This window comes from Archocentrus centrarchus, chromosome 19 (genome assembly GCF_007364275.1).
Source record: "Archocentrus centrarchus isolate MPI-CPG fArcCen1 chromosome 19, fArcCen1, whole genome shotgun sequence".
NCBI lineage: Eukaryota > Metazoa > Chordata > Actinopteri > Cichliformes > Cichlidae > Archocentrus > Archocentrus centrarchus.
This window is the reverse complement of record NC_044364.1, coordinates 7,649,717-7,676,872: the sequence shown is the minus strand read 5'-3', so window position 1 is coordinate 7,676,872 and position 27,156 is coordinate 7,649,717. Positions and strand designations below refer to the sequence as shown.

At 41.4% G+C, this 27,156-nt stretch overlaps 1 protein-coding gene across 1 annotated transcript; it reads right to left on the bottom strand.

Moving 5' to 3' along the window:
• Positions 1-907: 907 nt before the first annotated feature.
• LOC115798200 (heparan sulfate glucosamine 3-O-sulfotransferase 6) lies at positions 908-21,363 on the bottom strand. Its single transcript, XM_030754956.1, has 2 exons — positions 20,566-21,363; positions 908-2,407 (listed from the first exon to the last, which is right to left on the bottom strand). Exons 1-2 carry the CDS (start codon positions 21,036-21,038, stop codon positions 1,789-1,791), a joined length of 1,092 nt encoding a protein of 363 aa, XP_030610816.1. The 5' UTR covers positions 21,039-21,363; the 3' UTR covers positions 908-1,788.
• Positions 21,364-27,156: the final 5,793 nt, after the last annotated feature.

Sequence of the window (27,156 nt, the reverse complement as noted above, 5' to 3'; positions counted from 1 at the left end):
AAAAATGCCAAAGATAACAGAGTTTGACTGACATAAAACAGTATTTTCATGGTTTCTTCAGTAAATCTGAACTGTAGTTGTATTAGTGAAGGACAAAAGAATAAGTCTCAGGCTTAGTAAAACTGGAGAACTATACCTGAAAACTACTTAAAGAAATTAGAAGAAAGCTCCCTAAGAGAGTTCAGGCTGTGTCGAAGAATAAAGGCAGTCATACCAAATATTGACTTTCAAGCTCTTTAGAATTGTACAAACTCTGTTTTTGCCTTATATACTGTATTTCCAATTGGATGCGTGGAACAAAATGAATGGGTGCATGACCCCTAGGTGGCTGAATGGTTTGATACTGTATTCCCACGTATGCTTGCATATGTTTCAATAAGTAGCTGCACCTATTTCCCTGATGTGGCTCAAGACTTTTGCACTGTACTGTAGGAGAAAGTGGAACAGATGCTAGCTGTGGTGTGAGCTCATGACTGCTAAAGTGCCAGATTAATCTCATTTTACAGTTAATAATTGTGTCAAGATGAAATATTAAACAAACAGTCTTTACAATTTTATATGATGTAAAGGAATGGGGTAATTCCTACCTCATCTCTTGAAATAACTAAACACCGATTAATTACATGTTCTTTCCTAGTCATCACGAGTCTTGTACATCTTTCCCAGAAAACTAGCAAATCATCTGTCCCACAGATGTATGTTGTATTCTTGGCCAGAGCAAAGTTGGCTTGTCTGGAATAAGTACAAAGAGGATGAACTAACCACTTCTCATCATCAAAAAAAAATAAATAAATAAAAAAGCAAAAAATGACCCCAAAGTTTGTTTCAGAACAAAATATTTAGTCAGAATTTCCAGCAGAATTTCAAATACAAAAGTTTCAGAGAAAATTCAACAACAGTTTGTCATCTTATAAATTAGACTTTTAGAAATACACAATTACATGTAAGCACTGTACCATTTGAAACGATAAGTGTTAATCAAATGAAGTGGAAAACAGTCACAGGTTTACTGGCTGTAAACATTCCTTTCCAGTCTGTAAATATGCACTCATTACAATAATGACATAAATAACTGCAAATTTACAGCACGTAGTGGACTATGTTTGGTACCTCTCTTCATCAGAACCAGGTATATAATCCTTGCTACATCTTATATTAAAAAAAGAAATAAAAGTCCATAAAAGAAGTATGAAATGCTGATTTGATGCAACTGTTTCTGAATGATCAACTTCTGTGTGAACCACCCGTTTGCATTTATTATGATTGTACCAGTGTGCACATATTAGTTTTTTCATTGCTGTCGTTTGGTTTACCGTAGCTTTGTTTACCTGCTGAAGCTTGTTATCTCTTTTCTTTTTGGTTTAACTTTGGGTGTGTCATTACTTTGGACAGCAATGACAGCTTGACATACATTACGTGCAGCTCTTGGGGTGCCAAGCGTTTGACGCCCCGACTTAAGTGAATAAGCAGTATGCTCTAGTTTGGCTTGTGCTTGTCAGTATGAGCACAAAACAAGCCATTTACACAAGTCTTTGTTAAAAAATGCTTGTTAAAGCACCTCAAAGGATTGAAGCTCTTCTAAATTTGGTCAGCGTAGTTGTTATAAACCAAGGTGAAGGCTCCTATATGTGTTGGGATTCAGATATCATAGCTTAGGAAATGAAAGAAAGGCATGTTATGCACAGCAGAACATTTGGCGACAAACAATAGAACACATAATATCCCTGCCTGTGTTTAATTGTTGGTGAATAAAACTGGCAGTTTTTAAGGGCTTTGGTGAGTTGCCATTTACTCCCAGCCAAAGTCGTGGCCAGTCATTTGGTAGAATTTAAGATTAAAAGGTCTGTAGAAGTCTCTGAGCCTGAGCAGGACCTCAGAGGGTATCTGGGGATGAGGCCTCCCCTTGGACTTCCCCAGGCAGCGTGGCCTGCTGCTCCCCTCAGGCTTCTTTAGGCAGGGGAAACCTTTGGTCTGGTTGAAGTAGAAGTGTTTATCTGTGACCACACGCTTGAGTCCTAGAAAGTCCTGGACCCGACCCATCTCGCCTGCTGGGTCTGTTACAAGGCGTTCACCGCTGACAAAAAGGAAGCGTGAGAGTGGAAAGTAGCGCAGCCAGTTCTCTAGATGTTTTGCGTAGATGCCGATGCGCACGGCGCTCCAAGACGTGTCGATGAGGCCTGTGGTGGCATTACGGAAGGCCAGGTTCTGGAAGGACGGGAGCCCGGGAGACTTGGACAGAGTCTGCGTGTAATCAGAAACAGCACGCGTCACAGGGTCTCTCACCACCACAATGAGCCTGGTGTGGCGGCTCATGGAGAAGACACGACGAGGAGCTTCTTTGGTGATGAAGTAACTCGGGGTTTTCTCCATGGTTATCTGACCTTCCAGAGTACGAGGCATCAGGTTCCTGGATAAAAGAGAGAAAGAGCTATTTATAAAACCATAGTCGAAAAAAAACTCCACTACACTGCAGGAAATGCCAGCATGTGCTCTGTATTACTGAAAACTCACATATTAGAGTGAATATTAGAAAAATGATACATTCCCTTAATATTTCCAGTGCATTCCTTTGATGATGCCTCACTTGCCTTCGAGGCTTTTTGATTTCACTTTGTAATTAGAGGGATAAATCTATGATTAGACAGAGATAAACATGACATTAGCTGCTGGCATTGATTGAGTGACCATGTGAGTTTAGACTGGGAGAGAGAGCTACTGAGCGGCTACTGTAGGAAAACCGCAAAGGCTATGTTAACCTCAGAAAAGTAATTTCCTCTCATCCGCGGCCTCCTTCTAAACAAGCTCATAACCGCTGCTCTTGCTCCTGTGTTCCCTGATGCTTGGGAGAGTGTCCTGCTGGACTGAAAGAATAGTCATATTGCTGTCATACCACTAGTATTTCTTACAGCGCTACTCTCACTGACACTATGGAAACCAGTGGTGGAGCAGCTAACTATTTAACCAACCAAACAACCGGAGACTAAGTGCCTCAGTGTGGTCGGTTACAAACCTCCAACGTTACAAGGTAGAACTTTTACAACGTCCTCCTGCTTGCTTTCAGATGCGAACACAGTAGCTCTGCAGGCTACTGTCAGCTCCAACAGCTGCAGGCTCGCTACATAAACTTTCAGCAATCATAATGCAATTTCTCCAGAAATGTAGTTTACAGTACTACTGTACTTGAGTAAAATGTTATTTTTTGCAGTTTGGCCATCGTGTTAATCAAAAGCATTGTATACAATCAGTTAGCAGGTGTTTTTCAGAGCAGACACTTTGACCATTAGGAAATCACAGGTGTTACTAATTACTAATGGAGCTCTGTCATGGTTTGACTCAGTGAGCTGAGACAGGATAGCAGTAAGGCAGCATCGCGCAGGTACCAGGGCTCTGAAACTGAAGCTGCTGAATGGAATTCAGCTGTCAGTACTTTATTATTTACATGTGTGCCTTTTCTGCAATGGCTAAATGTTTTCTCAGGAAAAGGCCTAATGCTGGGAATGCAGAATCACTATTAGAAAGAACTCAGAGAGTCGAAGAAACATGGTCAGATAGTCAACTTATTTGGATTAAAACACACTTTTAACACTTCGACTGGTCCTCTGAACTTAACCCCAAGCCAGTCAACCGATGAGACTTGGGGCACTGGTGAGATAACCTTTACTATATCCTCTAACTCTGTCCCCTAACACTTGTCTTTGCAGATAGCTACATTTTAAACATTGTAACATTTAAAATTACATCATCCCTCCAGGATCATATGATATGACATGCCCCCCCCAGCCTATGGCCTTAAGAAATATAATTTGTGTTGGTGCAAATGACATTTTAGTTCATTACTTTTGCTCCAGTGTGTTTAACAGATGGATGTAAGTGTTTTATAAATTGCTGGGAGTTAGATTTGTACGGATTACTTTTATCAATCAATCAATGTTATCATACTCGAGAAAAGTAATAACATATGAAAATAAGAACCAAATGACCAACTGGGATTGTTATTGAATTTATGGACTATTTGGGCTGTGGTGGTGTAACTCGATTTCTGCATTTCAATTATACTACTGCAGCAGTTATACTTGTGGACTGCATACAGCCCAAAGGTATCCTATAATAGGACTTACCATGTTTTCTGGTCCAATCCTGTTATTGCTTTTGGCCCTTTGCTTGTTATTATCAGTACTTGAGGTATTCTAGGCACACTTTGGCTCTTTTTTTTTTTTTTTTTTAAATGGGCTGCCCTCTTCCTCTTGATCTTTACCCCTACTTAGATGACTCAGACTGAGAAGACATACCTCAAAAAGTTCAACAAACCCTGACCAAAGCCTGTGTTTGACTGAGAGGCTCCATAACCTGCCAGAACAGATTGTATATAAATCGGGGGAAATGGGAGGGAAAGGAAAACCTATTTGTCTCGTGTCGTTTGCTTCTTTCAAATACTACCGTAACTCTAAAATGGAATCTAATAACCTCCGTTGTGAAAAATATTCTGCCAATTTTCCTCTCCTATAAAAACAACAAAAAGCACTGTTCCTTTCGTCGAGTTGAAAAGGAGATTCAAATCGCGGGCTCAGTTTGTGCTATAGAAATCTAAGCGGAGAAGAATGCCAGTGTTGCAACTGTGAAAGATCCCTCAGCTAATTTCCATGCTTCCCCCTTCCCTCCTCAGCAGGCATGTGGTGGCGGTTGGGTCGGAGTCTTCGTGGTTGGTCTGTAAGTGAGGGGCTTATTGGGGCTCTGGTGTGTGCTGATGGAGACTCCATTTTTCTCTCTCTTTCTCTGATCCAACACACACACTCAGCTCCAACTCCAGTATGTCCCCTGGCATGAAGCTATGAGGGTAACACCAGATACACAACTTGTGGCATTCATAAGAAATGTCTGAGTTGGATTACGGGGCCCAGGCAAAACAAAATTGTGAAATGTGCAACAAATACCAAAAGGAGAAATGTTTACAAAAACAATGCTGTTTCCATGGGTCCTATCTCTATTAGGATGTAGTGTAAACTACACCTTATGGCCCAGAAGCTACGTTTCTGAGCCTGTCGGTCACGAGTTTATTTCTTGTGACCGCACAATATAAGTGGCAATATAGTTTTTATAGATCTGGGTCCCAGAAAAAAAAGAAGCTAAAGGTCTCCTTTGTATCCCAGGGAAGTTTAACAACTCCACTTTTGAAAGGAAATTCCACCCTTACATACATCAGTCTGTGATATATTGTTTGGTAAGTGCATGCTGTTTTCCTTGCTGATCTATGTCACCTGCTTCCCAGAAGGGTGATGTGCAGAACTGCAGTAACTAGAGAGGGATAAAGCTGATGAGACACACCATGAAGATATGGGGAAGAGTTGTTGAAGCTAGGTAAGGAACAGAGGTGACGATTAGTGAGCAGCAGTATGTCTTCATACTGAGAAAGAGCACTACAGATGAGATGCTTGTTGGGATTACATCAGGGATCGGCTTTGAGCCCCTTCCTGTTTGCAGTGGTGATGGACGGGCTGACAGATGAGGTCAGGCAGGAGTCTTTGTGGGCCGTAATGTTTGCAGATGAGAATATGATCTGCAGTCAAAGTAGGGAGCAGGTGGAAGAGAGCTTGGAGAGGTGGAGGTACGCTCTGGAGATAAAGGGAATGAAATCAGTAGAAACAGAATACATGTGTGTGAATGAGAGGGAGACAGGTTTAACAGAAAAGAAGCAAGGAGTAGAGGTAGCGAAGGTAGGTGAGTTTAAATATTTGGGGTCATCCATTCAAAGCAATAGACAATGCACAAGGCAGGGTGGAGTGGATGGAGAAGAATGTCGGGATGATTTGTGGCAGAAGGAGAACAGCAAAAGTGAAAGGGAAATATTACAAGATGGTTGTGAGACCTGCTATGATGTATGATTTGGAGGCGATGGCACTGACAAAAAAGACAGGAGGACAAGTTGGAGGTGGCAGAGGTGAAGATGTTAAGATTTTCAACAGGAGTGACCAGGATGGACAAGATTAGAATTAAGTCAGAGGGAGAGCCCACATTGAGCAGCTTGGAGACAAAGTTAGAGAGACGTGTGCAGAAGGGGGATAGTAGATATATCAGTCAAAAGATGCTGAATATGGAGCTGCCAGGCAGGAGGAAAAGAGGAAAAAAAAACGACAGAGAAGATTCATGGATGCAGTGAAGGAGGACATGCAGAGGGCTGGCGTGACAGAGGAGGATCCTAGGGATGGGGCAGATGATCCACTGGGATGACCCCCTAAAGGGAGCAGCCGAAAAAAGAAGAAGCTGTTTTGGCAGATTTACTTCCCCATTAACCCTCCCCGCCTACCTGTGTCACCTACTTTTTCCAGTATGATTCCCAAAAACCCATCAGAAAACATGTGCAATCAATTAAGTGAGTATTTCCAGTTGAGAAAAAGAAACAGTTGCATCCTTTAATTATCATATTTTTTTGGCCGCAATGCACTTGGGCCCATTAATATATCTGTCATAGGACTCAGCCTTTTTTATGATGGTTTCATCAAACTCAGCCTCACTGACACTGGAAAAACCTATATTAGCACCATCGATATACTTTTTTGTGTATTTTTTTGAGATTCCAGCACATTTGTGCCATTTCATGAGTGTGCTGTAGCACTAAAAGAATGTTTGAGTTCAGACAGTTGAATGAGAGCCGCAGTAACCTTTTTGAGGTTTAGAGGGACTTGTATTGACATCGCGTTTACATTTTCAGGCCACACAGTGATGAAATACGGGGAGGGGGAATTACAGCAGAGAGAGGGTAGAAAAAGATGACCAGCACCTGAGAGTTTAAAGAACAAGAAGCAAGAGCGCAGACGGAGAGAAGAAAAACAGCAGTGACGCAAGAAAGCACAAAATTCTCTCATTAAGCTTGCATCACAGGAGCGTCTCATCTCATCTCCCGTTATCTCGCAAAGATGAAGAACAAAGAGTTTGTTCTTTTTATCTGATTGCAATTGGTGTGTGTGTGTGTGTGATGCTGCCAAAGAGAGTTTGGGGAGACCTAGCAACCTGATGTTTGCTTTCATCACACCTCTCCCATCAGCGTCTGGAGCAGGAATGCGGTTGGGTCCGAAAGTATGCTGATGTGCGTTTATCTGTGCATACAAGCACATCCAGGTGCTCACACACACACACACAGCTTGCGGTCTGTGTGGGTGGGCTGCAGTTTATTAGAGACTGTTTAAGGGACTGCAAACCTGTGGGCTCCTATTTATCAACAGAGAATGAGGATACATCAGTTAGTTTGTGCTGACCTCGAAAGCCAGAGGAAAGCAGGGGCTATTAGACAAACAGGGTGTTTGAAAAGTATTTTCCAGCCCTCCTTTACATGCCAAGTCAAGGTAACTATTGCACATGCTGCATTTAAGATCAAATTCTTTGACATTTTTACTACATGAAAAGTGCTTAATCCAAAAGAAATGAGTAATGTCCATGTGAACACCAGGAAGAATTTGCAGTTAATACAGAATTGAGCTAAAAAACCAAGCCAAACTTAACTGAGCAATCCTGGCTTGGTCAAATCTGGATAAGCAGCCCACATCCTGCAGCAGCATCAACTATAAATCAAAATTAGACTGGGTACTAGGGAGATATCTACTAGATTAGTTGCTCCCTTTGTGGTTCCCTTTGTAGCAGTATGTTTTCTGTAGCTCTAGGGGAGGTTTCTAAAATATGAAAATACCCTGGTGATTGATGGCTTTATACTCTTGCTATGGACAAAGAGAAAAAAAAAGAGATTATGATCAATACAGGATAGTTTGACCTGTAGGGAATATAAGTCTGGAGATCTTGACATTATAACTCTATAAAGTTTGATCTTTCTTTGTAAAAGGGAAAGAAATTTCCAGCTTCTTTAATAGTCAGTGTATTAAATTGTAGATTAAATTGATGTAATAGTAATAACTTAAATTTATATAGTGCCTTTCAAGAAACCCAAGGATGCTTTGCAAAGAGTGTGAATAAACAAAAGTAAATACCCAAACAAAATAAATAAATAAACTAGAGATTAAACCAGATGTCCTAGATGTTATTTATTATATATAAACATTGTAATACGAGTGATAGACTGGCAGAAAGGCAAAGCAAAGATGATGTATGTTCCTACCACTGTTTGCAGGCTGAATGCCTTATTTGTTTTAAAAAACACGTTTGTTAAGGTAAGGTACTGTAAATGCCTATTATCACTTTTCCAGTGCTAAGCACATTCCCCAGCCATCTTCATTTCTGTTTGTGCACAGCCCATCTTACTCTGTCTGCTTTTTCCTTGCACACACATAAACACAGCGCACATATGTGCACACAGTAACCATCTGAACATGCCCTCCACAGGATGGACCCACATCTGGGAGCAATGAAGTTTTTAGTTTGTGTGCGCGTGTTGAATGTGTGTGTGTATGGCGGAGATGAGGGAAGTGTTTCTGGTTTAGGAAGTTTCCCTCTGGTCCCAAGGTTCGGAGCTCTGAAAGCTGTGATCCATACCGGCTCTGCCGGGCCTGAGGCCAGACTCCCGGACCCTCTTAATCCCCACCAGCCTGCACTGCACGGAAATGCACTCTTCCACCCCGAAGGTCAGAGGCAGATGGTTGTGTTTCAGGGGGCGAGACCACCAGGGATCACGGAGATCATGTAATGCAACATGTCATCGTGTGCAGATTTCTCTCATATGTGTTGCGTTTCCTTTCTCTATCCCCGGTTTCTTCTCGCCTCACCACTTTTCTCCACTGACTCCTGATCCTTTTTTTTTTTTTTTTAATGCAACTTCAAAGCTTTCCCTTGGCCTCTACTGTATCCTTCAAAGAGAGAATGCTATGAATGTATTTGACATGTGTGAAGGGATTTTAAAACACACTGGCATCCTCGAACCACTACAGAAGGACATATGAAGACAGATACAGTTAGCCTGTGTGTGTTCAAAGATCTGCAAAAGCTGCTGCGTGGAGGGAGAGGGTTGTCATTACTGCCGGCAAATACAGGGCTGAGAAGTTTCTGTGGGCTGATTAAAAGTCAACAGGGACTGTAAGCAACTCAATAAAAGGGAAGCTAAAGTAGTGCTTCTCTTTGTGTCTTTTGGAGTTTGGCCATTATGTTAGTTGGATGATGTTTTTGGCCAGTGGTCTTAATTTTAATGTACTCAGTGCTTTGTAAAAAATACAAAAATCTTGGACATTTTCCTCTTTTTACAGGTTTTACAGTTCTGCTTCTCTGCCTGCCAAAATTTGATTTCAGGAAAAATAACAATAATAATAATAAGATGAATAAGAATAATAGGAAACTGTATGTGGGATTCTTTGCAGAGTTTTGTGTCTAAAAGCAGTTCAAGAGGCTTTTCATGCAAAGAAAGCAGCCCTAAAGGGTTTATGCAGCGTTCATTAAAAATGCAAGACCTTTAAAATATTACTTAGAATAATATTTCAATTTATATTACATTTTGTTAATACTTCCCAGGAGTTCACCAGAATGATTCCTAGGATTAAAAACAAGACCACAATGAGCGTCCAAGTTAAAGTTATGGCCTAAAAGCAAGAAAACATAATCAGGGCCAAAGAATTGAAGCCTGTTTATTGGAAGCATATTCAGTACGTATTCAATACTTTTTGATCCATACAAATATTCTGTCCTATACTGAAGGTTGGCACAAGAGTTTCACACAATATTTGTATGATATAAATCCATCACAGATCATGTTACTCTCCCTACAGTTGTGTATGTGTGTGGTAGACTATTACACGCTCCGAAGGTTACTGTCTGGCTGACGTACCGGGGGTGGCGATGAGTATTTTTACCGAGGAGGTTTGCATCACTGGGGTAGGTCGGTAGGAAAGAGCTGAAGAATGCGTCTAGCTGAAGGGAAAAATAGAGGCGTAACAGTTAATAGACACATCTCAAGGCCTGAGAGCGGTGAGTGAGTGAGAAGTGGTCAGTCAGAGTTTCCTCTAAAAAACCAGAACAGATAATGAAAGACGAAGATCTGTGTGGTTTTGTTGTTGAATGTACATGTGAATTTCAATAAAACCACTAAGCTGTAGCATTAACTTGAGACCGACCAGACTGAAACGTGACTGAGTAAATATGTTTTATATTGAATTTCTGGCTCTTGTGGTATAATGCATATTTTAGGGCAGTAGCTTAACATTTTGGGAAAGACTCCACTCATAAAGCTCTTAAAAAAGACAGAATGAAGATTAGGAAGAAAGGATGTGGTGATAAGATCGTTCTGATAACAGAACAGCCCATAATGACAGAACACTAAAATAAGGAAACCCTCATGTGTGTCTGGACTTATGAGTGTACTTTATGTGCCCATACAAGTGAGTTTAAGTAGCTGTGTGTGTGTGTGTATGTGTATATGTGTGTTTGAGTGTGTGTGTCTGTGTGTGTGTGTGTGTGTGTGTATGCACATGCATGTCGCTTCCACTGATTGCTCCCACTCTGCTTGGCTTATCAAATGGGAAAATCTACTGCTGTGTTCCTGCCGGGCCCACAGCGGCCTACTTGTGGGGCTTTATCTCCAAGCAGCTAGCCAGGGGGCCTTCAAGGACCCCGCCCTGCCTTCGCCTGATCTCCCGAGCACAGGATGAAGACGGACAGATAGAGTGGGTGGAGAGAGACGGGCATATTACAGAGGGACACGTCCACTTCCTGCCGTCTCAAACGTAACCTCAGTGATGGCATGATGTCACCGACATCACAGGATGCTGTGGTTACATAATTAGGCCGGCAGTGAGATGTCAAGACTTGGGAATGTATGCGGGCATTTGAGGAGTTTCTTTGGAACAAAATTCACTTTCTTATGGAATGAGCAAATGCTCAATTAACTGCCCAATTGGATTAACAATTAAAAGGCAAACTGATTCCACTCACTCTAATGTGAATGTTTGCTACTTTAAATACATTTACATTAAATCAAACTGAACACCCAGAGGGAGACGGCACAAATTCATGACTCAAGAGGACGAGTGAGTAAGATTCTGTAGGAAAAAAAAGTGAAAAAAAAAAGACGGCGGCTACATGGGAAACATGAAAAAACAAAACAAAACAAAAAACTGCTGGAAAATTTGACTGTAATGAGAACCAGATGAGTGAGCAAGCAGGAGGCGGGAACAGGTGTGGTCGATTAACACAGGTGATACAAATGAGGGTGGGGCAAAAAATCATAATAGAGGGAATTATAAAATAAAACAAACAAACAAATAGACAACAACAACAACAAAAAAAGAACAAATAAATTCAAACAGGTCTTCAGAACTATGAAAAGTATGTTTTAGTTTCTGCACAATTATCATGGGCCAAAGAATTTATAATAACAGTGTAGTAACAACATCTTTAGAAAAGTCAAATAAATCTTTAAGTTTGTTTATTTTGTTATTTTAGTTTTCAAATATATTGCAACATGCCCCAATGCAGATCATCTTTTTGCTGCATTTTTAGCATTTTTATTTTGATTTTAATTAACCCAAAAAAAAAAAAAATCTATTTTTGGAAATTAAAAATGAATCTGAGAATTACTATAGTCACTATAGTCACTATATTGTGCATTCAAAAGATGAATTAAATGAGTAATATTGATATATTAAAACTATATTGCAAAAGTTTATCTATAATAACGGTAATTATAAGTTTATGCTCCAAATATGACCCATTATGGCAAACAGATAAATTGCTGTTTATTGCCTTTTGACTTGCTGTTAGTTTGACCTTCGGTCCAGTCAGTCCAGTTAAATATTAAACATGTGAAAAGAGGTACATGCTGTAATGTTTACCCTTCTCTTTGACCGTGCACTAGCACCAGGGAACACATGCTTCCACTAATTAAACAGCTCGTCTAAATGAGAACATACACATGTTGGGCAAACACACCTCAGCAACACTGTAATTGACTCAATATGGACTTTTGCTTGTCTGGCAACTCCCCAGGTCCCAACCAATAAGAACACTCGATACTGTACGATCGTGAAAACCCCACTTCCGAGCAGTTTCAGCCTTCATCCCTGTGGTTTCTCAGCTCATTGTTAGCACTGTCTTAAGCTGAAAAACGGAAATCACTGCTGGCAGAGACTCGACTTTTACAACTGGAAACCATCCTTGCAGTGGTCTGCTATTAGTAGCATCTATCAGGCTCTTTAGAGAGCAGCCCTAGCAGGCTTTGGCTACATTTATAGACATCAAATATGCAGGACACAGAAAACTTTGGATGGACATGAAGCAGGAGCTGGTGTTGGTTTCCAGATTTCCACCCATCAACATGTCTTGTTTGATGTTTTGCTTGTCCTCAAATTCAGCTCTAGCGCTCTGTGCCAGAGTTTCAGGCATAATTAACCTAATTTCCTCTCAAAACCCACGCAGACATCACTAACAATCAACCAGTTATTCTAAGTTGGTTAGTTCCCGCGTGTGGGAATTTTCTAGGAAGCTTTTATAGCAGACAAAGAAAGGTGTGTTTCTGTGGGTTTCTCAGCGTGGCTGCAGGTTCTCATGACCCACTCCCCCCCAGACCCCGTCAGGCAGTCAGACATTAAACAGAGATAGACACCAATGAGAGGTCAGCGGCCACACACAAACACACACACAGTCAATAATTTCCTGCCTCGCCAGTGAGACCAGTAGTGGCAAATTTGGTGCGAATTTGTGGATTAACACTAACTATGAACGAACAGTGGGAAATATAGCATAGGAAGCAGGCTTAAAAGGCAATTTAAATTCCTGAGCTTCCTGAAACAGTAATCATTTCAATATTGTCGAGCTGACTACATGACTAATGATCTCCAGAAGATGCTGAATATGAAAGATGTTTTTAAAATTATTTATTTTTATACATAGTTATCTTATATATCCCGTTTATCACTTACAGAATATTTTAGAATTAAAACTGTTTTACTAATTATTACTACACATACTGTAGGTGATGAAGTGTAGATGTATTTTACTCAATTTTGAATCTCATATTAAAACTAGAATAATATCAGATATCCTTACAATGAAATACAATTTCAAAGTTTCTACTAATGTAATTATATTAGATTAAGTTATACACATACTGCACCAGGATGTGGTGAAATATGAGCCTTAACTTATGAAAAACATTTAGTTCTGGATTTTCCTCACAATATTAAAAGGAAAAAATATATATTATTAATTTTTTGTTATTGTTGGTTATTTAGTATTTTTATTCATCATATCTGAAAAGCATGTTAATGTTGCAGCATTAAAGGTGGGCTGATACAGTAAGTGTAGTGGAGTTAAAAATATTAATTTTAAAGGGAATTTTTGCCTTTCATAGTTCCTCAAATATAAGAATATAGCCACAGGACTGGACCACAAATGAAAATGATGGCAAACTCTGGTACATTTACAGTAATATTTATTACCATTTTCCCTGCTAAAAATAAGCAAAATAAAAAATTACCAGTAAACACCGGGGGTTTCTGGTGATGGCCAGAGGTGTGGTCTCCATGATCAACTAAAGGCCTCAAATGAATCATAACAAGCTGTTCTGTGCTTGTCCTGTATGTTTACAGTTCTTTTGTTCATGCAGAGTTCATCAACCTTCATGTTAGATCAGCAGATCTGTGACACTGTGAGTGCAGCAGGTAGCTGCCGGCCTACGAATGAATGGAGCATATTATATATAGAGCTTATTTAAGTGAGTCATTACCTGCTATAATACAGGTAAGGCAGCAACATATCGAGATGAAAGAAAGTGTGTGAGGCACTGTTACATTAACACGACCAATTAAAAATGTAAGAAAATAGAAATATTAAAAAAATAAAAAATAAAAGCCTACATCTAATATAGGCCTGCTTCAAATGTGGGGGTGTTACCTTCTTTAGGGTAAATATATATAATATATGATTATATATACCTTACACAATCTGATGACTGTTACCATAAATCAGTTATTGTGTCATTAGTTTTGCTTCTTTTGCCCACACTTCTTTCATTTCCTCTTTTTTTTTTTAATTTATGAATAAGTTACGCCTGCAGATTTTGCACTAATTTTAACCTCCCCATCTTTCCGTACTCATTTAATATAAAAGACTAATCGCAGCGCAAAGGAAAAAAAACAAAACAAATCAAGAGTCTGGGTGGAAAAAGAGGCAAATGATCTGATGAAAAGAAGGTGAAGGAGGCAGAAACAGGATTATTATTTTGTCGTCTGTGGCAGCTCATCAGTTATCCTGATCTCGCAGGTCTCTTGCAGCCTCGTCTGCTCTGTCTGCTTAACAAGGGAGAGGTAGATTTCAGTGATCTCGTGGCTCAAGAAAAGTAAAGGCCCCCCCTTACTGAGTCTTACTAAAAATGCACATACTCAGCACAGCAGTTTGGGATCAAAACCCCAAACAGCAGAATTAAAAATCAGTCCGGGGTGATGAACCACACAGACGTTCTCTTTCTGCAACTGTGATTGAAATGTGGTGAGTTTCATACTTTCCCCTGTGATCCTTTCATTGTTCATCTCTCTCTAGTCATCTGTTTCTATTAAATCTGACTGGATGAAAATGGCATGCGAACAGCAGCGAGCTGTCAAAAAACTGATGACAGAGCTGCATCATTCTTTTTTCTGACCAAGTAAAAATCCATACCTCCTCCAGAGCAAGTCTTGTTTGATCAAGTCATATTTAATTCCAGCCCTTAAGTTTTTCCAGCTGAATTTTGGGCTCATTCCGACAAATAATATATTTATGTGTAAATAATGTTGGTGTCATGTCACATGTGTCAGTTCTGACAGACATGTTGGATGGTGATGTTAATGTTAATGGTTTGAACCCACTTGTTTATTCTTGTTGTACTGATACAGCTCAGACTTCCAAAGCACTGAACCTTGTCTTCTACCCAAAGACATTTTCTCTTCCAGGAAGATCTTTGCATTTCCTATTTTTCCTGAATTCCTCGCTGGAAATGTCCCTTTCTTCCAAATCCTTTTTTAGTCTAAAAAACTCTGTAACATGCAGCTTCCAAGAATGCGAGTGCAGAGGAATTCAACCAGACAATCTCATGTGATTGGTAGAGAGGTCTGACAGGAAATAAAACCTGGACATTCCTGTCTAGGCAGCGCATCCAGCCCTCAGCTGAATTATACAACACGCTCTCTCGGTTTTATGATGAGAAAAAGAAATGAGTCGATAAGGAAAGAGAAAGAAAAGTACTGACTGTAAGAGGGCATAAAGAGAAAGAGGCTCTAACAGGAGTGAGAGTGTGTCCAGTGGCTTTACATCGCACAGTTTGAGTGACCTGAACAAGCAAATAAATCCACTCCATCAACGATCAGACTGTGGGGCATAAATGTCAGCCGTGAATGGGAGTACCAGCTTCTTGTCAACAAGATGGAATATTCAGAAGTTAATTAATTTCTGCTGCAACAGAGTGATAAAGGCAAGCAAGAAGGAGATCGATAGAAAGAACCTATTTTAGGTGATCAATATGGGGAAATGACATTTATATCTGCAAGATATAAATGTATATTTATAGCGTCGAGAAATGGTGGGGAGATGCTGAGGAGAAGAAGAAGAAAAAGAAGAAGAAGAAGAGTGGATGGAGTTCAGGTATACAGCTGAAGCAGTGTGAATTAATCCAAGCTCACACACATGCTCGCACTCACTCATTGCACACTATGGCTGTCTGAACCCTCATTCCCCACCACAAAACCACAGAATCGTTTCCAGTAGATGGTAAAGCCAAGGCTTTTCCACATATAAGCATTTTTTCTGAAACAATTTGCCAAATGCTTCCTTTAAGGATGTCCATGTGTTTTACTTGGTTACCAGTTGAAGACAGGGCCATGGCTCTCCGAGCTCAAAGACACTTTGAAATGAAGAGCTCTGTCAGAGGATACTAAGTGATGCTTTCCAGCCCAATTTCAGATGATTTTGTTGGCTTTATATGCTACGGTTCTGTTTCAAATTGATATATTTGAAACACTGGGTACTTCAGCTGTAATTACACTTAATTAATCATATTTTTTTTTTTAATTTACAAAAATAGATGAGTTTTGGATTTATGGAAGAGGCAGAAAAGCAGGAAAATCAGAGGAAGAATGGAAGAGGAAGACATTAGTAGAGCCTGACCAATATAGGATTTTTAATGCCGATACAATACCGATATTTGGAATATCCTATATTCTGCTATATCAACCAATATTTTTTCTTTCAGAAACACAGAACATGAACAGACTTCCCTAAAGTTTACTATATGTAGTTATTTATTTACTACTTTTATGAGTCCAGCTAGATCAGCTGGTTGTTGCACTTCCAGCATTCTAAACACAGAAACTGCTGAGTAATCTCTGGTGGACAAACTATGCAATATCAACACTCATAACATCGTTGAAGGGTGTTTCTCCTGTCTCTTCTTTACTTTTTAAAATTTAAGGTTTTATGTGTTAAAAATCCAAATACAGAAAGATTGGTAAATTGGTAAATAGCTAATATCAACTGATAAGGTTGACCCATCGATAAATGTAATGTAAAGTAAATGTGTCTATTATTCATGCAGGCTATAATACAGCGTACAGGGGAAATGTGCTGAGATATATCAATAATAAATACATTTTTAAACTAAATAGGCTAGCCAACTGGTTCATCTGTTTATCCAGTCAGTTTAGAGATCTTTTATCTTTTCAGCTATTAACTAACCTTTAGCTAGCATCTCTAATTAATGCTGGGAAAATAAATGTGTGTCCACTGTTTTGCATAAATATAGCAATTTTAATAATTTAACCATTAGCCATGTAATCTACCTTTTAAGCTACCTAGCTAACCTTTAGCCACCTTTGTGTGATGGCATGCAAATAAAAAAGTAAAATTCTTGTCTTTCATGAACTATATTTTGTAATTTAATATTAAAAAATTAAACTATTTAGCTATCAATAAACTTACTTTTTGCTACTTAGCTTAGCATTACCATCTCTCTTTGATACTGAGGAAGAAAAATCTGATGTATTATTTAGTATCTATTATAAACCCATGTTTGTTCTGTTTGTCTTCTTGGATGGGTGTTCTGTTAACTGTAATTTCGCCATTGTGGGATCAATAAAGTATCATCATCATCATCATCATCATCAACCATTTTTTTTTTTTTGTTCAGCAATTTTTATATTATTTCAACCAGGTGTTCAATTCACAGTATAACCTGTTTCCCCACCCACCACCCCCATTACTTGAACTACTCTAGTAGTTGTAGGTAATGTGTGACCTAGCCCTGGTTGGGAATCACTGGACTACTTGCACTTGCTTTGATCATTTATCTGTCTCATATAAAATAAAAACAGCATATACATAACTCAATGCTTGTCTGTAAGACAGAGGACTACACAGCCCTTGGGCACAACAAGTATCCCCTACTGCACTCAAGGTGGAGGTGTAGGATGACTGAAGTTCTCATCATAGATCAGTGCTTCGTGGTAAGAGTGTGGCTGGATGGGAGGGGTGTTGACTAATGCTCGATAAGGCCTTGTTTAACTGCAGCTAGGAGCCTAATTCATCTCACCCCCCTTCATATGTCCCTGAGCTGTCCACCTTAATGCCTGACCTGTCATTACACCAGTCCAATTCACACAGTGTTGACAAGAGCTGTCAGCGGATTAGGCTGGAGCAAAAACACACATTTCATTATACCTTCAAAGGAGAAAAGAAAAGAAAGAAAAAAAAACAGAGGTGTTTTACATCACATCAGCACTAAAAAGAACAGCGTAAGGTCAGTTTCCTATCAACAGAAAGTAAAAAGAACATGTAAAGGTCACTGATCTTTCCACATTTAATCCTGTTCAGTGCTGCATTGTCATCACTGACGCCGGCAAATGGCCTACAAATCGTGACATTTACATTTTTTACATCTCTTAGGCAGCAATGTGCATTTAAAAATAGGCTCTAAACCAACAGACTGGAGGCAGTGATACCAAACAAAGAAAACATTTTTAAAGAAGTATCAGCAAACACAGCATGGATATGATGGCAGAAGTAATCCACCTGAATATTTTAGTTTTGCACCTCTGGGACACAGCAGTAACGATATTCTTCTTCTGGATGCTCTCTTCCTGAAAAACTCTCCATCTCAAGTTTGTATCCAAGGCTTTCTTAACATTTGAACTAAAAACTGTTTAGAGGTTAGGACGAGTAATCTGTTTTACCTTCCCCTTTACATCAAAATGAAAACTTGAGGTTTTTACCATTTTGTACTAATTCCATCATAGGTTACTTTATCTTGTAACTTTAAAAATTAATAGATTAGAAATGAACAGAAAATGAATCTGCATTGTGTCACATCTCATAAGTTATGCAGTTGGTGGATAAAACCATAAATTGCAAGATGCCATTTGTGGATTCATAGTGATTCCCTATCCCTTATTTGGATCCTGTGATTCTTAGAGATATATTTGTAATGTATGTATGTATAGAAATGGAATTATGCATTTTAGTACTCTGACATCTCTCTCTCTGTTTTATGTAGCTGCTTATATTTAAATTTGCACAGTGGAATAATACTGTATACGGGCTTTTGCCACTTAACCATTTAACGTGTTTTTATTTTGGGTGCATGTGAACCTGCTGGACAGGCACACCTGTTGAGCACAGAAAGAAAATCTGTTAAGATAAAACTGCAGTAAAAGTGCAGCTCACTCAGTCCTAGATTTTTAATGCACTCTACTAATAAAAGTGTCACCTACTCTGGTGTGCACTGGAATTTTTATTGTCTAATTAAAGGTTTTATGGGATTGAACTAGTCCAGTTCTGTGCTTTAATTGTCTCAACGTTGAGGATCGCTGATTAGAAACTCATCTTCAGCTTTTAAACCCAAACTGCCTCAAGAAGCATTTCTCACACGTGTCACACATTAACCTTTTTTTCTCTGTGTTTGCCTCATGCGGTGGGCATAGCAGGAAATCCCCTGCCTCTTCCGCTTCCTGAAACAAGTGTCAAGTAATAAGCCAACCTGCACTTGTGCAGACGTACTTTGATCTCTGATGTCACTTAGCGCTCGTCCACCTGGACTCGCCACTGAACTGCTGACTTGCCGGCTGTATTGATTGCATCTTTCTGTCTTTTTGCTACATTTTTCTGCCACACCTTCACATTCACCTCTACTTTTTTTCCACATCTCTTCATCAAACTGTCATTTACTCAGCCGATCCTCATTCTTCCCTCGTAATGGTCCTCATCTTCCTCCCTCTGTACAGTAACTGTATTTTTTTCTATCTTCATCAAATATGAGACGATCTGTACCTTTTATCTATGTTGTTAGAAGATAGCAAAAAATGATAAATGTTAATGTTTTTCTCTACTTGGTGCTATTATTTAAAAAAAATAAATAAAAAGCAGCTTCATTTGTTCAGTAGAAAGAGTCATTTGTATCTAAAGAAATATCTCCTTTGAAAGCTGGGCCACCATCAGATCAACGACACCACCAGAATCCACAATCAGCCTTCCTCCCTCTGTGTGATTAGGAGCTGGTAGTGACGAAGGCTCTCGGGGGACCAGCATGGACACTTAGCGAGGCAGTGTGTCAGCTCAATAAACAGCAATTTATTGGCAGGGGACTGAATATGCTGCCATCCTTGGAAGCTATCAGCAGAGCATCTTATTGCTGCTGAGAGATATTAATGAAGAGAGAAGAGGTGAGGAAAGGGGTTAGAAGAGTTCAGCTCTCCTCACCTCTCCTCTTTCAGCACAGAAATGTTTGCCTATACTAAAAGAGACTTATTAGAGCACTAATAAGGAGAGAGTGTGTTGAATTTGTTGTGTTATTGTTGCATCATGCCCAGTCAATGCTATTTCAATATTTACTGTCACAAGAAAATGCCAATAATACATTTATAGTATACAGGTTCCCTTTGGGATATCTACTGATAGATATATCAAATGTGGCCTAAGCCTGGGAAGAAATTTTCAATTTCAAATCCTCCTGCTGAACCAATTTTTGATTCCAATAGAACAAACTGAGCTCAGCGTTTTTATTTATTTTTTTTTTAAATTTAACATCTGCCTAATCAGGCGTCTGCCACATCAGACTGGTCCGACAAGCTGCATTAAAACCGCAGCTACTGAAGATAAAAGCCATATCTGGCTCAAGTTTCCATGACAGAGCGAAACAAGCAATTCAATATAATCCCGAGGAGAACACAGATAATATAGGGCCCTACAGAGGGTCTAGATTTAATTCCCCAGCATGACCTGTTATGATGTTATATTATGATACACCACTGATGTATTTTATTGTCTTTTATGAAACAATATACTACATGATTGCATTTTGTAATGTGAATTCATAGTAAATAAAGGTCTCCCGGCCTTCCACGAATCAGCTTTATAAACGCAAGATAAATGGGGTAATCACAATCAGTCAAAGGAAGAGAAAGGCCGTTTTTTAACTTATTTGACGGAACTTTGAAGGTATTAAGTGACGAAAAGCAGACAGACTTCTTGATTTCAGCTTTGACCCTACTATGTAATTCTCATTCCCATTTTCCTGTTTCAGGAGTGCAGCAAGAAAACTCGCAATTTTAATTAAACATTAGAAGTTCTTGAATCAAAAGTGAAACAACCAACCAACCAAACAACCAAACACACACGCCTTACCTGTACCATTCCAGTCCCTTCTCGTAGAAGCGATCGAAGAAGTGCGGCTCAGCGCCCACGGCTCTCACGTCTGGATGGATGCGCAAAAACTCCAGGAGAGCCCGAGTGCCACCTTTTTTCACCCCGATGATGATGGCCTGAGGGAATTTTTTGCTGCCAAAGTTATTGGCTATAGAAATATTGTTGGACGTAGAATCGCTGTTCGTCAAGTCCGACAGCTGTTCCCGGACAAACGAGACCGGAGGCGCGTTATACGCGCCGAGCTGCTCCGTTTCTTGTCCATCTTTCAAGATAATTTTGTTTTGAAGATTACTTTGCTGGTCATACACAGGTCTGGGTAGTGAGTCACAGTAACCGTTGAGGCAGTAAAAGAGGTAAATGAAGAGAATAATCATGGTAAAAAAGACAGACAGCTTGGACTGCACCTTCAGGTGTCCAAAGTTGAACGCAGTTCTCCATTTACTACATCCCATGGGTCGCAATCCTGAGCATGGGGACACAACGCAGGAAACATGCCATATCAGGGGGATTGATCCTAAAGTTACTCAAACTAGTACCAGTTTAAAAAGCGCCTGTTTTGTGCCACACTTGCAAGTGGCGCAAAACTTGTCCATGGCGCATCCAGAAGCCCCACATGTCCCTCGTTATAGTGCCCTCTGACTGTCTTTAAATCCGTCAGCGTATCAAAACCAAAAAGTTCCTTCAATAACTGGAGCAAAATCCCAGCCAGATTCAGGCTGAAAATTTCTGTCGCACAGCGATCCGTGCCTTCTGTGCGCCCCTGTAGCTGCTTGGCAGCGGCTCTATAGGAAACCCTCAACACTCCTTTCCGTGTGACTGCCAAATCCACGCCCTGTTTATCAAGCACACGCCCCTTCCAATCTTCAGCTCGTGCCACGCTGAAAATACAGCGAAAATAATTACTGGCACAATGCGCCCTCTCCAAGGTGACAGAGAAGAGAAACGCTCATATCACGTTATTTTGAAAGCAATTTTAGAGAAATATGGTAGTTAGTTTAATTGTATTTAATGCACCGGGAGAGGAGAAAACGTCTGGGAAATGATGAAGAGGGGATATTAGTTTTTGAAAGCAATTTCCCTTCATTTCCCCTTAAAATCACCACATCCACTCCTGAACTCTGCAGAAATGAAAACGCGGACTGAGCTCCAGGTAACCTCTTGGTCGCATTGCGCAGCTCCGTATGGCCAACTAGCGGCCACCTGCTATCTGCTATGGTTGGCCTGCCGGACCACACACCCCAATGGTGCCAACCACGAAACACACATTTAGCCTTGTCACTCCTGGTTAACTGTACCAAACAGGTGTCACCAATTTCTTTTCTCCTTGTGAGTGGGTGTGTGTATATGTGAGACCACAGTGGTAAACATGCAGTAATTGAGACCACCACCAGTTTGTCCCTTTATTTACTTTATCCTACAGGCAAATGCTATAAAAAATAAAAAACCTTGGAAGTATTAAAAAAAAAGTCATGTATAGGAACTTTTGTTATATATACAGGTCAGGATTATGGATTCATCTCCCTGCGAGGTGTACTCATTTGTTCTTGAATCTTGCCCATATTTTCAGGAGTGACACAGACAGATAAATTGTCCACATCTCTTCCACTCTTCCTCCCAGTGACATTCATGAGGTGTACTGCTGCACTAAAAAGCCCAGCAGCCCCACTTCACCTCTGTAACCTGAGGATGATCACTGACAGTCATCACAGTCACAGCTGAAGTGGCTTCAAAACATACTGCACATAATACAGAATACTTTGAATGAAATATTATGTTTATTTTTTGCAAGCAGCAGAATTAGAGTTCTGTGAGTTTGTTACTTTATGTCTGAATGGATCTGTGTGCATGTGTGTGTGTGTGTGTGTGTGTGTGTGTGTGTGTGTGTGTGTGTGTGTGTGTGTGTGTGTGTGTGTGTGTGTGTGTGGTGTGTGTGTGATCCCAAGGGTATTCCAGCATTAAGCAGATACAGCAATAATAACTTTACTGTGCAGTTATGATTTTAGTGCATTTAAAATTGAATGCATTATACAGATGTTATAACAGCTGTTTTATACAATAATTCTGTGGGTTTGAATGCTGTGGGTCATCATTTATGCCAACTAGCAATATAAATAGCTGAAAAGTACCTGGTAGAGATATCAGTAACTGACCCAATTGTGATCCACATGTGCAATTCTGTCATCAGCCCCCGTGGACATTTACTGACTCAAGGTAAGTCTGGCTGCCTCAAAGTTCTCCTTATTTGGGCCAGATGTCAGGCATGTTGTAACGTTTGGGTCACATCTGGCCCGTACAACACATGCCAGCGATCTAAGAGAGCCATAAGTGCCAAAAGTAGCTCAGATTAGGCTGAAATGTGTCCACTATCTGGGGCCGATGTTACATTTTACTTGCCTCAGAGCATGTAAGTGCAATTGCAGCACTTTTTTTTTTCAACAAGTCAGTATGAAATCTGTGAATAACTGCCCAACATGACATTACTTTAAATTAAAGGCTTCTAATCTGGAGAATAATGGGAAACACGAGTGATGCACCAGTGTTAAAATCAGATTCTAGCGTCTGTCCTCCAGAATCAAAGAATGAATGTGTTTATTTATGCACTTAACACTGAAGATTACGCAGGAGCGAGTTCACAGAGAAAGAAGAATCAGGCAGCGAGACAAATTCAACCCCCCCCCCCCCCCCCCCCCCCCGCCCCCACTTGACAGCGACACAGTTTCAGTTTAAAGCTTTCATCTGCTGATTTGGTCTGAAAACTTTACGCCAAACGCCAACCCCACCCCAACTCTCCCCCGCAGTGTCAGAGACTGTTCTGACATGGGATACGAAATCCTAAAATGGCGCAGTATAAATCACAGAATATCGGCACCTTCACCTTATATGTCGAAATATAAGTAAGGGTACATGGCAGCACGTTCATGCGGATGATAAATCTGAAGCGGATGACAATATCTATCGACGCAGGCCTCCTCCAGTCCAGCAGTATGTCAATTTCCCCGAGTGTCTAAACAGAGAAGACATCATTTACCCTTCTCTACTGTTCAAGCACTCCTCCATATTGATCTGCTGTGATGTTGAAAAACAATTGGAGATGTGCCACTCTCTTGTCAAAGTGATCAATAATGTGGGTTAAGCTTTGTGTTGTTTAATGTTTAGGGCCAAGATCTGGTCTTTTTCTTTCTAAACCAAAATGGATAGTCCTTGTTTGAAGGCAGTTTGGTAAAGGGCACCCACCTTTAAAGGAATCTTTATGAAGGTAAAGTCCAAATCTAGAAAATACTGACGTTCTTTCAGCTCTCTTGTGCATTGTGACTAGCTTGTTACTGTGTTCATTAGATTAGGACATAAAGGAAATGAACCAGGCTGCTGTAAGGACTTGCAAGCAAGGGCATACACCATCTGTCTAACAATCAATATGTTGCTATATTCATATTAAAATATTTAGTGCATTTAAATATGCTCACTGGCCACTTTATTCGGTACAGGGTTGGGCCCCTTTTTTGCTGCCAGAACTGTCTTAATTCTTCATGGTACAAATAAAAACGTGTTGGAAAAAGCCTTAAGAGTTTTAGGTCCCTATTGATATGATAGCATCTGAGATCTGCTGACAGTGGAGGCCATTTGAGTACAGTGTGCTCACTGTCATGCTCAAGAAAGCATGATTTCAGCTTTGTGACACGGTGTGCTAAATTTGAGTTTGATATACTGTGCTGTGTAAAAGTCTCAAACCACCCCTCATTTCTTTATAGTTTGCTAGGAAAATGGGAAATAGGTACAGCAATTTATTGAAACATCTGGAAATATAAATATAAATACAATTTAAAAAAAAGGAGCTGAAAGGTTTGCACCTGTTACCCTATGTAAGATTTGCACAACAAGCCTGAAAGTCAATATTTGCTATGAGCACAGCTATTCTTCAACACAGCCTGAACTCTCTTAGGCAGCTTTCTTCTCATCTTTTGAAGTAGTCTTCATGAATAGTTCTCCAGGCTTCTTGAAGGACATTCAAAGCTCTTCTTTGCATGTTGGCTGCCTTTTGTTCTGTTCTCTGTTAAGATGATCCCACACTGCTTCAATAATGTTGAGACCTGGGCTCTGGGAAGGCCAATCCATTACTGATATTCTTCCATTGTGTGTTTTTCTATCCAGTTTGTTTGCATCATTATCATGCTGAAAAATGAACCTATTGCCAATCAGATGCTTTCCAGCTGGTACTGCATGGTGGATCAAAATCTGATGGTACTGTAACGTTCCGTTATGTCACCCAAGCACCAGGCAGAGGTTTCGTTACTAACACCATTTAATCAGGCCGGACACACACAGAACAGCTCTCGCCGGATACAGCCAACTCTAACTCACACAAGAAAAAAAGAGACCTCCCTCCCAAGAGCGACCCCCCACATCTCCTTCCGGTTCAACCCCAAAACAACCTAACTTAAAGAGAACAATAACTGTGACACACATTTAGCAATAACGTCCATCATGGATCATTACACTGCTCCCCCAACAAAAAGTTCCTCGTCCTCGAGGGAAAAACACAGTCTCTGAGGCGGGGAGGCAGTTGACGTCGCCTCTTTGGCTTCCGAGGGGTGGCATGAACTACAGGAAACTGAGGGGGAGAACAAGGGGATGGGGAGGGAGCCATGTCCAGCTGGGAGTCCAGCTGAGCTGGAGTGTGGGGGATTTGCACGCATCCCTCAGAGAAAGGGGAAGGAGAACGACCCTTATAAGGGGCCATCCTGTCTCTGTGCAGGACCACTTTCCTGCCTCTAGGTGGTAACTGTACTCTATAAACCACTTCCCCAACTCGTTCCAGGACACTGCAGGGTCCAACCCAGTTGCTGTCCAGTTTAGGACACCGTCCTTTTTTTCTCTTCGGGCTGTAGACCCACACCAGCTCTCCAGCACGGAAGTGCCTCCCTTTAGTAGTCAGGTCGTAGTTTCTCTTTTGCCGCAGTCCCGCCTTTGCCAGCTGGTCCCGAGCATAGGAATGCGCCGACTCCAGTCGGTCCTGCAGCTTCCTGGCATAGCTTTGACCCGGTGGCGCATCCGGAGCATCAGGAGGTTTCCCAAAAGCCAGTTCAGCAGGGGTCCTTAGTTCTCTCCCTAACATGAGCAGGGCGGGTGTGCACTGGGTGGAGTCCTGGACGGCCGACCTGTAGGCCATTAGGATGAGTGGGAGGTGAGTGTCCCAGTCACGCTGGTGTTCTGACGTGATGATGGCTAACTGCTGGGCCAGTGTCCTATTAAACCTTTCCACCAGGCCATCACTCTGGGGGTGGAGTGGCGTGGTGCGGGTCTTCTGAATTCCAAGGCGTTCGCACATGGCAGCAAACACCCTGGACTCAAAGTTACGGCCTTGGTCACTGTGAAGAACCCCTGCCGTTCCAAATCTGCTGAGCATTCCCTCCACTAATGTGTCAGCCACTGTCTCCGCCTCCTGGTCCGGGATGGCGTATGCTTCCGGCCATTTGGTAAAATAGTCCATAGCAGCAACCACATAGCGGTTTCCCCTATCAGTCCGGGGAAATGGCCCCATGATGTCCACAGCCACTCGCTCCATCGGTGCACCTGCCGGTTGCTGTTGAAGTTGAGCACGGGACTGGTCCAGCGGACCTTTGTGGGCGGCACAGGAGTCACAGCTTCGGCAGAAGCCCTCCACATCTCTACGCTGCTGGCCCCAATAGTAACCCTGGCGCAGGCGGCGAAGGGTCTTTGACACGCCAAAGTGGCCAGCGCCTCTACTCCCATGGCAGGCTTCCAGCACCGCTGGCCTTAGCGACTTGGGTACCACAACTTGCCACCTTTCCTCACCTGTAGCAGGATCTTTCCAGCCGCGCTGCAGCACTCCCTTGTCCAACCTTAGAGCATTGAACTTGGCCCACAGCCCTTTGGTGGCGATAGAGAGCCCGGTAACCTCATCCCAGTTAGGTCGCTGCTCGTTCTCAAGCCATCGTAGTACTGGTAGCAGGTCGGTGTCTTGCTCCTGCTGGGCCCTCCATTCTGCCATGTCCACCACTAGGAGTGCCCTGCAGGAGAGCTGTGCAGGATTATCTGTTGCTGTGAGTTCCCTCTCCTTCTCCTCCCGCTTCCCACAATAGCGGCAGCCTGTCGCGGCACATGGGCGGCGGGATAGTGCATCCGCATTGGAGTGGTGTGCCCCTGCTCTGTGCTCCACAGTGAAATTAAAGGCCTGGAGCTCCTCCAGCCAACGAGCCACCTGCCCCTCTGGTTCTCTGAAAGACATAAGCCACTGGAGGGCGGCATGATCAGTCCTGATGATAAAAGGCGTGCCACATAGGTAGTACTTAAAGTGTCTCACTGCCATCACCACAGCCAGGAGCTCTCGCCGTGTGACACAATAGCGTCGCTCACTCTTATTCAGGACCCGGCTGAAGTATGCCACCACCTTCTCACCTTCAGGTCCGACCTGCGACAGCACGGCTCCCAGTCCCACACTACTTGCATCTGTGTCCAGGACAAATGGTAGTGCGGGGTCAGGTGGGGCAAGGATCGGAGACTCCGTCAGGGATCTGCGCAGGGTGTCGAATGCCTGCTGACAGTCTTGGG